This window comes from Carya illinoinensis, chromosome 1 (genome assembly GCF_018687715.1).
Source record: "Carya illinoinensis cultivar Pawnee chromosome 1, C.illinoinensisPawnee_v1, whole genome shotgun sequence".
NCBI classification, from domain to species: Eukaryota; Viridiplantae; Streptophyta; class Magnoliopsida; order Fagales; family Juglandaceae; genus Carya; species Carya illinoinensis.
Window position 1 is genome coordinate 26,944,326 of NC_056752.1, and position 17,377 is coordinate 26,961,702.

Here is a 17,377-nt window from a genome sequence, read left to right on the forward strand (position 1 = left end):
GTGGCAACTTCAAGGTTTTAGATCACGTTCTCATTCTCTGAATTATTTATGTCAAAAACTGATGGAAATAGAATTATAACTGATGGAAATAGCCATAAACTCTTAGTTATGAAGAATGTAAATTGCTAGTTGTAAAATATTTGACGATTTGCAATTTATGTTTTGAGACTTTGTTTTGACATTCAAAACCATTTCTACAAGGAGGGGAGGACAACGGTAGGACTGCATTGGCTGCGTTTGATTGGGTGGTTGTGATGGGAGACGGATTGGTTGCATGGGAGCTTCGTGGGGGAGAAAACATTTCGTGGGTGTGATGGAGCTTGGTGGTGCGAGAACATTTTCCGGTTGCGGAGGCAACGGACCTAGTTTGGTGCAATCGTGATCTGGATTTGGTGCGATGGCAAACTGATTTCAAGAAGAAGATGAAGTTCCTATGTTCTCACATTCTCCTATTAGAAATTAATACAATCAGATGAGACTAATTTTAATGTGAATAATATAAAACTTCATACGTGTCATATTTTGATTGGGGGATGTTAAATGTCCAACATCAGCCCAATCAGTCAAAAGCGGAACTCCACTAATATTATGCAAGCAATACATTTTGGATGTTATGCGAGTAGTGCCTGTAGTGGGACTCTTGGGAGAATATCGAGTCCAAACCCTAGATAAAGCTTTATTTAACTTCACTATTAAACATAAAATTCATATTGTTGAGACCTGTGTGTAAGTGTAATTTAAGCTGAAAACGATTAATGTGATGCAATTGAAGAAGCAACTAACGAGCCCACTGGGAGTGAGACAAAGCTTGACCAAGATAACCGAAACTATGAAGACAGAGAATATAAGAGGAAGGTGATTAGGGATGTTTGGAGAATGAGATAAGATTAGAAATCTATTAATAATAGTGAAGTAATTTGTGAATAGTAATAACAATATTTTAGTTATAATATTTTATATGATTTTGAAAAATGACAAAGAAGGTGCACATAAATATTATAAAGTTAAAATGTTGTAGGGAATAGTTTTTTAATATTATTTTTATTTTAAAATTTGAAAAAATTGAATTAATTTTTATATTTTGTTTGAAAGTTTGGAAAAGTTTTAATGATTAACTAAAAAAATTAAAAATTTGAAATTAAAAAGTATTTATATTGAATGATATTTGGGAAGAAAATTAGATGAGATTGTATGAGATGGAACCATCTAATCTTCCGAACAAACCCTAAAGCAAAGGTAACGTCAAGAAAACTTGGAAATTAGGCTATCAACAGCAAAGCAATGAATAATTGAGGTGGGACAATCAATGACTAAGTGTTCAATGGCAACGAGGGGGTGATCAATGGCAAGGCAATAAAAAAAATGTATTAAAAAAAAAAAAAAAAAAGGCATTCAAAGTCTGTTTGGTTGTAAAATTTAGTTTCAACCAACTCAATTCAATCTAATTTTAAGTTGAATTTAACATTTAAATATTTAATTTTCAAATTACTAAATTTATATTAACTCAAAAGCTTCTTACACGTAAGACTTACAATATTTTTTAACTTAATATATCTTTATACGTGAGGCACATAACTTTGTTTAATTTTTTATAAATAGTACTAAACTTATCTTAACATCTAAACACATTTAAACTCATTTTAAATAGGTCTCACATAACTCATTTTATTTACTCAATTTATTATTATTTATAAAAAATTAAGTTCATCTTAACTCAACATCTTAACGCAACCTTTCCTTGTTTGGTTAGCCAAAATCAAAAATCTCATCTCATATTATCTCAATTCATCATTACACATTTTTTAAATTTTCATATAAAATATAATAAATAATCTAATTTTTTCAAATCTTAATATAAAATTAATATATAAAAATTATATTATAATAATATTTTATTTATTATTATTTAAAATATCTCATCTTATTATAACTAAACGAAGTATCTCCAAAGAATTTATCGGACTACACCCGATACGTGTAGCACGACTGGCAGTAAAAATAACCCGGTAAATTATCTCCGGGTACTTTCCATATTAATTGATCAGACGTCTTTTAGCCAATAATTAATCGTGTGTATTGACGACGAACCCCGAAAATATGTCCTTTCGTTCGTTTTTTCAGAACAGACATATATTCGGGTTAGGGGTAGAGTGAGTGTTGTGTCCAAACAGTTGGGAAAAGGTTGGATTGCTCACATAAAGGCGAATCTCCTCCTCCTCCTCGTTCACATGCTCACCTGACGAATACAAACAAATAGAGGACCAAATTGAACAACGTGGTGGACCCCACCATTCGTAATGGGGCCTACACTAATTGCTGTCCTACTTCGTATATTGTCCCCAACCACAACCACGTGTCCACTTATTATTTCTGTCATCATCACCCCACCACCAGTACAGTTGTCTCCCGTCCACATCCTCATCTTCTTCGTCGCACCTACATACATACATCCATCTAGTACATCATCATCATTATCATCATTCATCACCCGCCATGCATACATGCATTTAGGAAGTTCATACATAAATACTGCCGCTGAGTTTCTGACGTCAGATTTACTTCACATATATATATATATAATTGTGGTTTATATTTTATCAACTTAAATAAAACAGAAATTTTACATTCATTATTAAATTATATGTCTGATACAAAGTATAAATTTAATTTATATTTAGCTTAATGATATAGTTGGTGTTTTATAATTTTCATAATTTTTTGAAAAATTAGACGTATAATTAAATCTTTCTATTTAGTCGTTTTCTTAATTTGAAAAAATTTTAAATTTAAATCCAATTATTTTCTCTATCTCTCAAAATTTCTTAAAAAAATATTAAGAAATCGTTTGAATTGAAAAATCATTACATATCATCACATCTCATTATTATAATTTTTTAAAATTTTTGTATAAATTATAATAAATAATTTAATTTTTTTAAATTTTAAAATAATAATAATATTAAAAAATAACATTTTAATAAGTATTCCGTGTATTTTTTTATGTATTTTTTAATCATTATAAATATATATTTTTTAATCATTATAAATATTTTTTGAAAAAATACAATATTATTTAAAAATATTTCTTTAATTATTAAATAAATAAATAAAAAGTGATTCCAGATACTCATTTGGGGCATATGTTTTCTATGCAAGACAAATCCTACATAAATTATCCGGAAATGAAGGGAAAAAACAAAAAAACAAAAAAAAAAAAAAAAGGAAAGGAAAGGGAAAGTACTTATTTGCCCTCCTCGTTACAACTTTAAAAGCGGGCTCCTCTTGTCTCGCACATACACCTTAACAGAGAAGAAAGAAGCAAGAAAGTTCCGAGAGAGAGAGAGAGATGGAGAGCTTTCCTTGTGAATCTGAATCTTGGGTTTCCTCCATAATCTCGATCCACCATAGCCCAGAAGATGATACTTTGGAAAGCCACCAAAGCAATACTGGGTTTTTCAACCAAGATGAAGAGTGGTCAAAATTGAATATCAATAACAAGAAGACCAAGAAGAAGAAGAACCAGGTTTTGCTTGAAGGGTACGTGGAATCTACCGATGAGGACGACCTAACGAGGACCAAAAGCTTGACGGATGAGGATCTCGATGAGCTTAAAGGGTGCTTGGATCTTGGCTTTGGGTTCAGTTATGATGAGATTCCTGAGCTCTGCAACACCTTGCCTGCGCTTGAGCTCTGCTATTCCATGAGCCAGAAGTTCATGGACGAACACCAGAAGTCGCCAGATAATGCTGAGGCTGCATCCACGGACTCTTGCCCGTCGGTGTCGAGCCCCATTGCCAATTGGAAGATCTCTAGTCCCGGTGAGTGTTTTGATTTCTTGGTCTTTTTTTATCTTGTTGGTAAATTTTGGATCTTTCTTGTAAGTGGAAGGGTTTGCTTTGAGTTGATGTTTGATCAGCTTGTGATGCTTTTTAACTGGAGCAATGATGTCGGTTTCTTTGGTCTTTTTGAGGGAAACTTTGGTTATTACGGGGATTTGGGTTGCTTTCGGTGTTTTGTTAATGAAATGATTTGCTTTCGGTGATTTTTCAATGAAATTTTTTGTCAATGACTGAGTTCTTCTATTCTCAAGTAATCTTTAAGATATTGTTCTCTTTTTCTTTGGTGAAAGTAACTTACGAGGGAATATACGACGATTTTTGTACCAAACCGTTGTGACGGTTTGTAGGAGACAGATAATGTGTAAATTACCCTTAAATGTTTGCCTTGTTTTCGAACATTCATGCTTATTGAGCATAGACCCTTTAGAACTTCTTCCCTGACTATTTCCTGGGTGTCTTAGTGAATTTAATTCAAGTTAGCATCAGATGTCTGATTTAAATTTTCTGTTTCTTTTCCTGTCCAGGCGACCATCCTGAAGATGTCAAGGCAAGGCTTAAATTCTGGGCGCAGGCTGTGGCATGTACTGTTAGATTATGCAGCTAAATAAAATAATGGATCCATCAGGAAAGGGAAAACGTTTTCTTTGCAATTGGAAGTCATTAACCTGGACTTTCCTGTGGAGCTTGTGCTCCACTCATCCCTCCAGGTCGAGCTTTACTCAGGAATGATTGTTCCTGCTATTTTTTGGCTGGAGTTGGACCTGCTAAAACCAATTGACATGAGCCGGCTGTAGTGAAGAGAAGAAAGAGGAAGAAGAAGAATCAGGTTTGAATTTAACCAAAACCTAAACGAGTCTGACTTAATTCTTCCAAGATTAATATATATTATGTGATTATTGTATTCAGCACTTGAAGATGTACAGTTATCTGAATAAATGTATCCATCTTCAGCGTCTTAATTTATATTTTTGGCTATGCTCGTGTGTTCATTTTATTGTTATTCAAGTGTTATGTGAGGCTCTGAACTCCAACCTTAGTTGTTGGTTTTATGCAGCGGTGAGAACCTTCATTAGATCTTCACCAGCCATTTTGCAGACCTCTGCATTTGCTGAGGTAACTAACCTAACTGAATTAACAATGTGTAATTCTCTCGGTGCTCCCTATCCTGACCCTTATGGATCTTTGATACTGACAATGCTTAACTATACTAACTTATGTTTATCCATCCTATGGGTAGATGAATTCCCATTCGGCTGAGGCTGCAAGGAGCAGCAACAAGTGGGGGGGAAGAGTGGAGAAAAGGAGTGCTAACTTGTACATCTTCATTGAATCCGCCATTTCTCCTAGTTCCCCCAATTTCCTGTCACTTCAATAGGAACGTGGTTCCTGATGTTTTCATCTAAGAACAATTATATTGTTGTATCAATAACAGTGTTCTGACTCAGATGTTGAAAAACATCTTTAGATAGCAATGAAATCCAAAGAACTGCTCCCGGTCTTGTTATGTGGTTTTTGGACTGGTTCTGCTTGTTTTTGCCATTATTAATAGTAAATTATGTAATGCCGAGGGATATGATCTACATGGAGAGCTATAGAGCTGCTGGGTTTTGTCATGCACATATACAAGATTATAGTTTTAAATGGGAATGAGAATGAGAATGAGTTGTAGTTGATACAAAGATGCCTACGGAAATTGGAGAATGACAAATTCAAGATGAAGAGAAACATAGCCCATCAAGATGTCTTCAAGATGCTTGAGATTGTTCAAAAGAACCCAAAATTTGGAAGCATGAGAAGGGTTCAATAGGCACACAGAGGGTACGCCATGCATGCTTGGATAGAATTGCTAACATATTACGTGTGGACTAAGACTCTAATGCTCTTGGTATTATCTCTCTAATTAAAAGAGAGGTGAAATTAGGTTATTTGATTCTGAATTAAGGCTATGAACAAAAGGATATTACATGTCTGTTTGGAATATTCTCATTTCTCATCGGAAAATTCGGTACACGTTTTCTATGCCTTCCGAAATAAGTTGTCAGTCTCTGTCAATGAAGTTCTTTTGACGCACGCAACTTCATTCAAATGTTGGAAACCGAAACGTAAGCTGTGTCCACACTGCCGTTGACTGCGTTTTAATCGATGGACGGCACGTTTGAATCATGATCAAACATACGAAGATTGCGCACAGTAATGCCACCAAATTCACATTTTACGCAGTAAAATATGGCATTTTTTGTTTTTAGTTCTTTTATAACACACATTTACTTCATTCCAAATGGGAAAATAACATCTCCGGACAAAATACAAAGCACTAAATCCTTTTACAAACCATAAACTGCTAAGACCACTAACCCAACACCAGAATTAACTTTTAAGCATCAATGACTACTCGATTACAGATAAAATCTGGACAGCTATTCCACCATTGTAGAGTATATTCAATCTTCCTAGCAAATCTTGCCAACATATGGACATCTTCATTAGTCGATCTTCTCACGTGAGATTTCAAAAACTAAGAACCAGTGGAGTAGTCGAATTATTTCCAAAACAAGAGGCCCAAATCATAAAGATGCATTCCCTTTTTTAATACTTCAACAACTGTTTAGGAATATTCTTCCATAATAATATTATGGAAGCCCATACCAAATATGGCATTTTTATTTCTTTTAAATTATGTGTTTTTAAACTTTAATGGCAGGTTGGATGCTTATGTATATTTGTGAATAGTAATAAAAGGAAAATTCTATTCGTTATATTACAATCTTACTTTCATTCTATTATGTAAAATATGGTACATGTATCACCATTAAATGATTATTTATTGGATGATTTTTTATCACCCAATAGTGGTAAATATGTTATTACACCTTATATAATGGGATGAGAGTGTGGTGTATAGTATTACTCGTAATGAAATAGTTAAAGTTAGGATGTTTTCTTAAGTTTTGGAAAATGAGACTAAAAAAGTTAAAGAAAAATATTATAAAATTAAAATTTATTAGAATATAAGTTTTTAATATTATTTTTATTTGAAAATTTGAAAATTAGTATTGTTTTTTCGTGTTTTATTTTAGAATTTGGAAAAAATATAATGATTAATTATGATTATATTAAAAAGTTAAAAATTAAAAATTAAAAAATATTTTATGATTAAATAGTGTTTGAAAAAGTAAACATTGAGAATACTTGAGAATAATTATATTTACAAATGGACCTAAAAGTTAACGAGAAGTGCTACGTATGTTGCGCATGATATTGCAAATTGCAAAATGGATCGCTTTCCATAATATTATTGACGGTATTCACAATATTTCACTCATTTAATTGTGGATTTTGGTGTAAATCTCCTGCCTTAATAATGCATAGATTTTTATCCTTGAATAAGAAGGTTAAGATTGGTGTCGATCAAGGATGTAATCGGTCTGCTACAGTAATTCTTGGAAAATAATTTCGGTCCACCAAAACACCGGACAGGACTATTAAGGTCTTTAAACCAAAGTTTTGAATATCGTTTTAGTGGTCGTTTTGATTAAGTAATGGAACGAAATATTTCAATATTGATACTGTTTCGGAATAGTTTATATATAATAAATTAATTATATATATAAATTATATTTCAAAATAATATCAATACAAGTCTTAAAAAGTAAAAACACATATTTATAAAACTCAATAATACTTTTAAGTTAGTAAAATTATCTTCAGATATGAGAATTAGAGTGAAAATTATGAAAAAAATCAAAATTTTTATATTAATTACATAAATTCACTAATTCCGGCCTATAACAATACGGCTATTACAGTACGAAATTCAAAACTTTGACTCCGATTTAGCCGATTTGGTTGGGTTAAATCGATCTAATCAAGATATTTAAATCTAGGTCTTTTTTTTTCCTTTCTATGTTTTTCATAAAAAATTTATAAAATGAGAAAATTAATTAAGTGAATGATTCAATCTAAGTGGTCTAAATAAGTATTTTAATTAAGTGTAACAAGCATAAGTATTTTCATAAGTATTTTATATTGATTTTTGTATTTTGTTTTGAAATTTGTAAAAATTAGAATGATTAATAAATGAAAAATTTTAAAATCTGAAATTGAAAAGTTTTATATGATTAAGTGATATTTGGAAAAGAAATTGTAGTTTTGAGAATTTATCATTTCATCTCATTACCCAAACGTACTCATTCAACCACGCATAGCCATTTGCCTCCAACTCCCTCAACAACGGACAACTGAAACATCAAATATGAAGTTGTGGCTAACAATGAGTTGATATATAATGGGCCAAAGCTAACAAATAACTAATAATAGGCCGAAGATTGAGCTAACAATGGACAAAATATGATCTTGGTCAACTATAGGACTAAAATCAAATGGCCAAAAATGATTTTGAAACTTCAAACAATACTCACAACAGAGAAAACCTAAAAAAAACTCATAGCTAATAAAGGTATTCCAAAGTCATGGATTTTAGACTAAATATGGTTGAACAACATATGAGATTTCATGAGAGGTAAGACTAATAGAAGAGTTAAAAAAAAAAAAAAATAGTCCATAAAATCTAACTTGGCGTAAGTCAAGTGCTTTGATACCATGAGAAATTATCATAAAAGAAAATAACTCAATTCCTTTTACCAATTGATTAAAGAATGTATATAATAATCTTGACACACTTTGTGAAAACACTAAATCTAATATCAAATTGGAGGAATGTATCCCACAGTGCACCAATGGCAAAAACCATTGGGAAAACAATCTTACCTTTGGAAATCAAACTAGGTGAGTTGTTTGTATTGTTCGAAGGGGAAGATATGGGAGGAGGTGAGGTGGGGTGTTTCCAACCGTATAGCTAGTTCCATACTGTAATATTCATTTTAAGAAATGTAATATTCTATTAAATGTAATATTCATAGAATATTACATTTCTTGAAAACACAAACAGAATATTCATTTCAAGAAATGTAATATTCTATGAAAGCCATTTTCCTTTTAAAGCCCTCCCACCTAATTTTCAGGCTAATTCTTTTCTATTTCCACCAAATACTCCTTTCTTTCCTTTTTCTTGAAACTCCCTCAAATCCATCTTCCAATGAATCAAATCCACCCATTGAACAAATGCCAAGCACTAAAACACATACTAAACTAAATGGTCCAAATGCTATGCAAGAACCAAACTTTTCTTCCATTGAATCAATTGTCAATATTGAATTCTCTAGTGATCAACATTCTCAAAATGTTGATCATTCTCAGCAGCTCAAAAGATCCTCAAGAATGAAACAAGCACCTATGTACTTGCAGGATTATTTTTGTGGTTCTGTCCAAAATGTTATTCATGCAAATTCTTCATCTCCTCATGCTGCTTGTTCTCCTAACAAAGGTATTTTCTACCCCATCTCTGACTTTATATCTACAAGTAGACTGTCTTCATCTCATAAAGCTTTTTTAGCATCAATTTCAGCCTCCCAAGAACCCAAAACCTTTAAACAAGCTATCCAAATACCTGAATGGCAAGTTGTTATGCAAAAAGAAATAAATGCCTTAGAGTTAAATAAGACTTGAGAACTTGTTACTCTTCCTAAACACAAACAGACCATAGGCTGCAAGTGGGTATTTCGAATTAAATATAGAGCAGATGGTACTATAGAGAGACACAAGGCTAGGTTGGTAGCTAAAGGCTACAATCAACAAGAGGGATTGGATTTTTTTGACACTTTTTCTCTAATAGCAAATGTTACTTCCATTCGGTTGATCCTAGCCGTAGCTACCATTAAAAATTGGCATATTCACCAACTAGATGTAAATAATGCTTTTTTACATGGTGACTTACATGAGGAGGTTTATATGGAATTACCTCCTGGTATGGCTCAAAAGAGAGAAAACAAAGTTTTCAAACTTCTTAAGAGTCTTTATGGTTTAAAACAAGCTAGTAGACAATGGTTTGAAAAATTGTCAAGGGCCTTGCTTCAATATGGTTTTCTCCAAGGTCATTCAGACTCTTCTTTGTTCATCAAGAGGTCTGAATCATCTTTCATAGCTATACTGGTCTATGTGGATGATGTTCTATTGGCTAGTGATAGTTTGATTGAAATTCAACTACTCAAAGATTTTTTACATAACAAGTTCACAATTAAAGACTTGGGAGAACTCAAATATTTCCTCGGCTTGGAAGTGGCAAGGTCCAAGAATGGAATCTCAATATGACAAAGGAAATATGCTCTTGATATACTTCAAGATACTGGGGTACTTGTTGCCAAGCTTGCTGCATTCCCAATGGAATCCAACCTTTAAGCTCACTGAACAGATTTTGCCTTGTATGATGATCCATCAGCTTACAAAAGAATGATTGGACGATTGCTGTATAAACCCTCACCAGACTTGATCTTGCCTATTCAGTTCAAGTTTTAAGTTAGTTTCTTACCAAGCCAGCAATCAGTCATTATCAAGCAACCACTAGAGTTCTTAGATATTTGAAAGCAACACCAGGACAGGGATTATTTTTTCCCTCATCATCAGAATTGCAATTGAAAGCTTTTTCAGATAGTGACTGGGCAGGGTGCATTGACACTTGAAAAAGTGTAACACGATTTGCTATTTTTCTAGGCAACTCACTGGTTTCATGAAAAAGTAAGAAACAGTAAACAATAAGTAGGTCATCTGCAGAAGCAGAATATAGGGCCATTGCATCAACAACATGTGAAATTCAATGGCTTCTTTATGCCTTGCAAGATTTGGGCATTAATCACTCTCAATCAACAATGCTTTATACAAATAGCAAAGCAACCTTATCCATAGCAACAAATCCTATTTAGCATGAGAGGACAAAGCACATAGAAATAGACTGTCATCTTATCAAAGAAAAATTGCAGCAAAAAGTCATCAAGCTATTTCATATTCCTTTAAGATTGCAGTTGGCAGATATATTGACAAAATCCCTTGGTTCTCTCCCATTTCATCACACTTTATGCAAGATGAACATCATTAATATCCATGTCCATGTTCATCTTTAGAGGGGGTGTTGGAGTATAGCATCCAAGATTGAACAAATGGAATTGAAGTCTAAAGCAGCATGTGTTAAATTGAAAGAAGAAGAGGAGTTAGTTAGTTAGTTAGTCATTTTACTTCTTTCTTATACTTATATAAATATAGAGTTCTATTTGTAATTGATCAATTCAGTCAATACATAATACTTTTCTCAGTTTCTAAGTTTCCCTCTTTTCATCCCGAGTTCCATTTTCTTAATATCATTTGAAACTTAACACATACCACCATCGTAGAACCCCTTGCCACTGACAATGTAATAAAGTCAAATCACATTTAGTGGAATCACATCCTTTCCAGCTCCAGTAGGCTCAATTGTGATGAGGAAGATCAAAAGTGCACGTCTTGTAGTCTATCTTGTTCACGTCTAGCACATTTATTTGGTTCCTATCATACGCAATAAGAGCTAATCGATTGTAGAAATGCTTGTCCTAAGCCTCAATATTGTAGTTGATCATGTGCTCCCATGGTCCACCGTATGTACGGATGAGACCCTTGGCACCCGTGCCACTGCAGTCTCATCACCACCACCACCACCATGGTAAGCGAGCAATTAAAGGGTGAAAAGAGGGATAAGTGATGTGATTTCACATTATACTTTGCATGAGTTCGAATATTAATTCTACGCTTCTTCTTACTATTTAAATATTTAACGTGTTATGCCTACTTATTAAACGAGAATTTGGCTCACATATGAGAGAGAGAGAGTAATAAGGATACAAAATAAATAATAAAAAGTAATATTTTTTCATCATCTTAAATTTTTTAGACAAATGGTGATTTTGTACTAGAAACTATCCAAATGTTGCCCACGACAAAACTAGAAAGCCCAAACACCTACATTGTGTCAGGGATCATCCACATGTTGTCTAGCAATGTATCTTTGTTGCACCATTCCAGATAGGGGTGTACAGTAACCAAGTAAACCAGCCGAAAATCGATTAGATTGGCTACTGGAGCACAGAACTGGTTGAAATCTCCTAAGAACCGGTCTGCCGGCGGTGGAAAATAAGTAGAATCGACGTCGGCAGGTTTGGTCTCAATTTGACCTAGTGAAAAACTATTAAACCAGCAGACTAGTTCTACCATATTTTTTTTTTCATTTTATACCTATACAAAAACGGCATTGGCATCGTTTTGGGCATGGCCTTTGGAAAAACACCCGTACCCCTACCCCTCCCATCCCTCTTCCTCCATTTCATTCGATTCAATCTTCATATTCACTTCCCTCTCTCCCTCTCCCTCTTTCACTCTTCAAGTGTTGTCACCACCCATTTCTCTCTCTCCTTCCAAACTCCTCCAGAAATGGCACAACCGCAATGCACGCAGTAGGGGAGCGACCCCCTCCCTTCCTCCTTCACACCGCTCGAAGCTTGGCCTGAGATCTCTCCTCTCAATCTTTGTCGTTCACCAATTCACTTTCATGCCGAGGCCAGCTCTCTCGTTCTCCTAGTCCTCTCCTCTTAACTTGTTATGCATTTGTTATTTTGTTGTAGATTTTTGAAAATTCGTTGTATTTTGGTTGATTTGGTTTGAAGTTTTGAATTTGTGATGTGAAACTTTGGGGATGGGTACCAATCGACAGACCGACCATGGAATCGATTGGTACTAACTATAAGAAACCACCAGTTTTCTTATTCCTATCGGCTAGTTTTGATCGACACCATCCTGTTTATTAGCTATCGGTGCGATTTTGGTTTTTGACCAAAACTACACCAATAGTGTCGATTTTCAGCCATAATTCCATAAGCGCAAGCTCTTCCCTTAGCAATGTTTGGCGCAGCACTACCCACCTCGGACACCCCAATATCACACCACTCACCTCAGTCATAGTATGTCCATCCTCATTCAGTTGCACCAACCGAAAACAACTAGGAAGCACAATAAGTCAACACCACGTACGTATAGCCTCACGTCTTCCTCAAGCTAAGTTGCTGCCTAGCCACAATAAACTATCTTGGACAACCACTAGTTACTCTCAACCATGCATCGCCACTCCTCACCAAAAAACACGAGGCCAAGGCGCATTGCTACCCCCTATGTATGACCTATTTTGTTTTCTTCTATGGTTAAAAACTTGTAAACTGTGTAGGTCTATGAGTTTCCATGCGTAAAGCTCGATCATTTTAAGTCAAATTATGCAAATCCCCATGCCTTTATGTGGTTGTAGTCACAATTTATACTCTTAGGGTATTGTCTTATGAATGACTGTTTTGCACCATAGCGATGTAAGGAGATGATGTTTAGGTTTATGGGTATCTAGGTTTTAAGAACGATGTGCAGATAAATCATTTTTGTGTCTTGTTATATCTTATGATGATATGGTTGATGATAAAAGCCAAAATACATTTAGAGTTTAATCATATAATTATTTGGAAATGATAATATTTTAGGATTATGAGGATGTTAGTTTATAAAAAAAGATTGCTATAGCGACAAAGAGATTATACAAAAATAATCCTACAAATTGATGTTGATTCATGTGATCCATCAGATTTATTTTATAATATAAGTAACTTTACAATTTGATGGACCATATCAAGCCACATCAATTTGTGAGATTATTTTGTGTAATTATTTTGTAACTAGAGTATTTATGTTTTACATATGTACCCAAGTCATGAATGATATGATTGTTTAGTGCCATGATAGATCATAAATGCGATGATTTTATGCATAAATATATGATGACTGATATATAAGAGCCTATGTTATGATAGTGAAAACGATACCACTAGGTCCATATTGCATTACCAAGAAGAACATACTAGTAGTGCTCTTAATGTTGTCATCCATATGTATGGATTCCTAACCCACTGCCACAAGTGGCATTAGAATCTTCAAATTTCACTAACTCATTCAAGAGGGCTAACATTGGGTACTGACCAATAAGGAAAGTAAAAAACAAATTGAAATGTCATGCATAGTTCATATTTGTGTTTATTTATGTATTTACATTATTCTTAATACTATAGAGACAAGGCTTTACACGATCCTTTGGCACGCAGACACATCCCCCTTTTTTTTTTTTGGTTTTTTATATCTTTATGATTTGAATTTCATTTTTCATTTTTCTTATTTGAAGCTATAAAATCTATATATCTTAATTTTTAAATTTATTTATTTATTTTTTTACGCGTGACGGAACACTTAAGAAGACCTTAAATTGGACAAATTGTCAAACCCACTGACTCATTTGTTAAAAGTGTATGAAAAGATTACAGTGAAAAATTCAGTAAATATTTTTATACTTTCCCACAAAATAATTTTAGGATTGGAACTTGACAATGCAAAAGTCTAGATAAGACTATCATTAAAATGTTAAAGCATTCAAGCTGAGACTGGAATGAAAAGCAAATTAAGGACTTCAAGGTGGTTGTCCATTGTTCTGTATATTAAAATGGTATTTTCATTGGTGGGAAATGCAGCTCATACCTCTCTCCCTTCCACTCTTACACAGATACAATACCAGAAAATGCAAAACACATGCTACAAGTTCAAGGATATCCACTAAGGGAATAGAGACTAAACACCATTTTCATACTCTCTCTCTCTCTCTCTCTCTCTCTCTCTCTCTCTCTCTCTCTCTCTCTCTCTCTCTCTCTCTCTCTCTCTCTCTCTCTCTCTCTCTCTCTCTCTCTCTCTCACATATTTTGTTGTACAATGATCCCAACCTACAAACTACCCTAATCAAATTCTACCCTGGTACCACCAGAGCAAGGCCCAAGGTCAACTTGATGCCAATTGTTCAATAGATCAAAGATATATAAATAAAAAAATGGAAGAGATTCTATTTGAAAAATGAATGGACAAGATTGTCTAAGTGGAAAAATAAGTTGATTTTTCCATCAATTATTTAATCTTGCCCATTCTTTCTTAAAATATAATGTATTCTGTTAACGTCATGTTTTGCATGCTTTTGGATTGGGCTCTCAAGAACTCGGGTATTTGATCTTGGGCCTACGAATATAGAGAAAACACCACTAGACAGGAGCCGTGGTGGTGGTCGAGGAGTCTCCGATGTCAAAGTCAGTATCGTCTTAGAGTTTAGAGAGTTCACAGTATCTGGAGATGACCTTTAGGGGTGTAACCGGTCCAATTCGGTTTGGTTTTGGACAAAATTTAAGACCGAACCTATGACATCTCGTTTTTACGTGTATTTTCACTGAAGGAGTATTTTAATTTAATTAAAATATTAGTTCTTTTATTTTAAATTATTGTATTTTAATTGGATTTATTTAGTTGTGATATTTGTCTTGTAAAGCTTTCTTAATATTAATTATCGTTTTGAGTTTAAATTGCTGTGTAATTTATTTTAGTTTGTTTTTTGATTTAAAATTATGTTGTTAGTTTATACTAGTTATTTATTATATTTTAGTCTGATGTGGTGTTTAAATTATTTTAATCGTTTTATTTTTTTATTTTTTGAAAGGAAGATATTCATTCATTAGAGCAAATGCTGAATACAAGGAGGGTAATCCTCAATAAGAATACATTCTTTTGAGCAAGACAGGCCAAACTTAGCCAAGTGATGAGCTAATACATTGACTTCCCTAGGGATAAACTGGATTGACCAGCGGCTAGTCCTGGAGAGCATGAGCTTGACATCTCGGATGACAACTCCACTGGAGCTCCAACTGTCTTCACTATGTTGGACTGCTTGAACCACTGCAAGGGAATCTCCTTCAAGGATGAAGTCAGTCAGTCCCAGTTCAACACAAAAGGAGGTAGCTCTCCGGGCAGCTACTGCCTCACCCAAGAGTGGATCAGGGTCCAGATCCATGGAGGAGCAAAGGGTCGCCACAAACAAGCCCTCTGAGTCCCTAACAGCCACTCCAATGCCCAGCTTTGAGTTAACTCTATCAATGGCTGCATCCCAATTGACCTTGAACACATTTGGTGGGGGTGCAATCCACTTGCTGCTGAGGCGACTGGAGGTCTTTGGCTGTTTAGATTCAGCCTCCAACCATGACCTTATAGAGTACATCTGGTGATCAACCTGCTTAGAGACCTGGGAAGGGGAATGGAACTGCTGTTCAAATAGCCAAACATTTCTTCTATGCCAGATTGCTTTTGCTGTAGTAGCCACTTCACTGATCTCCAATGGAAGAAACTGGGCTAGGATAGGCCCTAGTATTTCCTTGACTGGACCTGCATGAATACTCAGTTTTTGAATTCTTTTAGACCTCATCGACCACACATCTTGAGCTGCACTACAGGACCATATAGCATGGGAGATTGACTCAGGCTCTAGGGAACATATTGGGCAGAGGGGGGACTCAATTATTTTCCTTGTAAACAAGTTGAGGTTTGTGGCAAGGGACTCGGTTACTCCTCTCCAGAGAAAAGATTTTGTAGCTTGAGATGCCTTGATTCCCCACAACCTGTTCCAAAAGCTTGAAGATGAGGTTTGGTCTGAGGATTGTCCCATTCTATTCTCTCTAATTGAGCCTTGTAGGTGATAGGCACTCCTCACTGTAAATTTACCATTGGCTGAGCATCTCCAGGTCAACAAGTCACTACTTCTGCAAGGACTAATGGGGATTTTGCTAATGAGAGCTGCCTCAGGCTTCGAGAAGATTGCATTAACAAGAGGAAGATCCCACTGCATAGAGTCGGGGCTAATGAGTTCAGAGACCACAGCTTCTGCTCCCAGGATGTTGACTGGTGACTGCACCTGAAAGGACGAGGGATATGGAATCCATTTGTCCTTCCAAACTTTAATCTTGCTACCATTTCCAACTTTCCAAAAAAGACCTTCTTTAAGAACTGGTCTAGCAGAAATGAAGCTTTTCCATAAATAGGAGTCACTGGGTCTACACTTTGCTGATAGGAAGTCTGAGTTAGGAAAATATTTAGCTTTGAGGACCTGAGCAGCAAAGGATAAGGGACTTTGGATCACCCTCCACCCCTATTTAGCTAGCAGTGCTAAGTTGAAGAATTCAAAATCCCTTAATCCCAGACCTCCACTTTGTTTAGATTTCCCCAGTGTTTGCCAGTTCAACCAATGAGTTTTGGATCTATTACCCTTTCTGCCCCACCAGAAGGATTGTAAAAGCTGGTTAACCTTCATAAGGATGGTTTTTGGGAATTTGAAAATACTCATACTGTAAGTAGGGATGGACTGCAGGACTGCTTTTAATAAGGTTTCTTTCCCAGCCTGAGACAGTACATTGATTTTCCAATTGGCCATTTTTGCTTTGATTCTGTCCAGTACTGAGTTGAAAGCTTTGACTTTACTTCTTCCCACATAAGATGGCAGGCCCAGGTATTTCTCAAAGGTGCCTGAAGCTTTAATCCCTGCAATCTGCAAGATGGCACATTGGGTTTCAACCTTGGTGTTACTTCTGAAGAGGATAGATGATTTGTCAAGGTTAAGTCTCTGTCCCGATGCTTGTTCATAGTTGCTTAGAACTTGTTGCACTTTACTCCATTCTATTGGATTGGATTTGCAGAAGACTAAGTTGTCATCTGCAAAAAAGAGGTGGTTTACA

The 17,377-nt window shown here is 34.9% G+C and overlaps 1 protein-coding gene across 3 annotated transcripts; it reads left to right on the top strand.

Annotated features, from left to right (window-relative positions):
- The first annotated feature begins 3,287 nt into the window (after nt 1-3,287).
- LOC122314366 lies at nt 3,288-5,343 on the top strand. 3 transcript variants are annotated; one of them, XR_006243695.1, is made up of 4 exons: nt 3,288-3,818; nt 4,364-4,665; nt 4,877-4,952; nt 5,077-5,343. XR_006243695.1 is itself a non-coding variant. In XM_043129902.1 (2 exons), exons 1-2 carry the CDS (start codon nt 3,347-3,349, stop codon nt 4,441-4,443), a joined length of 552 nt encoding a protein of 183 aa, XP_042985836.1. In that variant the 5' UTR covers nt 3,288-3,346; the 3' UTR covers nt 4,444-4,814. The 3 variants fall into 3 exon arrangements, 1 of the variants encoding a protein (XP_042985836.1); XR_006243691.1 differs by having other exon boundaries at nt 4,894-4,952; XM_043129902.1 differs by lacking the exons at nt 4,877-4,952; nt 5,077-5,343 and having other exon boundaries at nt 4,364-4,814.
- Nucleotides 5,344-17,377: the final 12,034 nt, after the last annotated feature.

Bases quoted from the DNA above. Each gene is read 5' to 3' on its own strand.
- LOC122314366 (XM_043129902.1), top strand. From the start codon at position 3,347: ATGGAGAGCTTTCCTTGTGAATCTGAATCTTGGGTTTCCTCCATAATC. The intron at 3,819-4,363 runs GTGAGTGTTTTG...TTTCCTGTCCAG, and splicing joins TTGGAAGATCTCTAGTCCCG to GCGACCATCCTGAAGATGTC.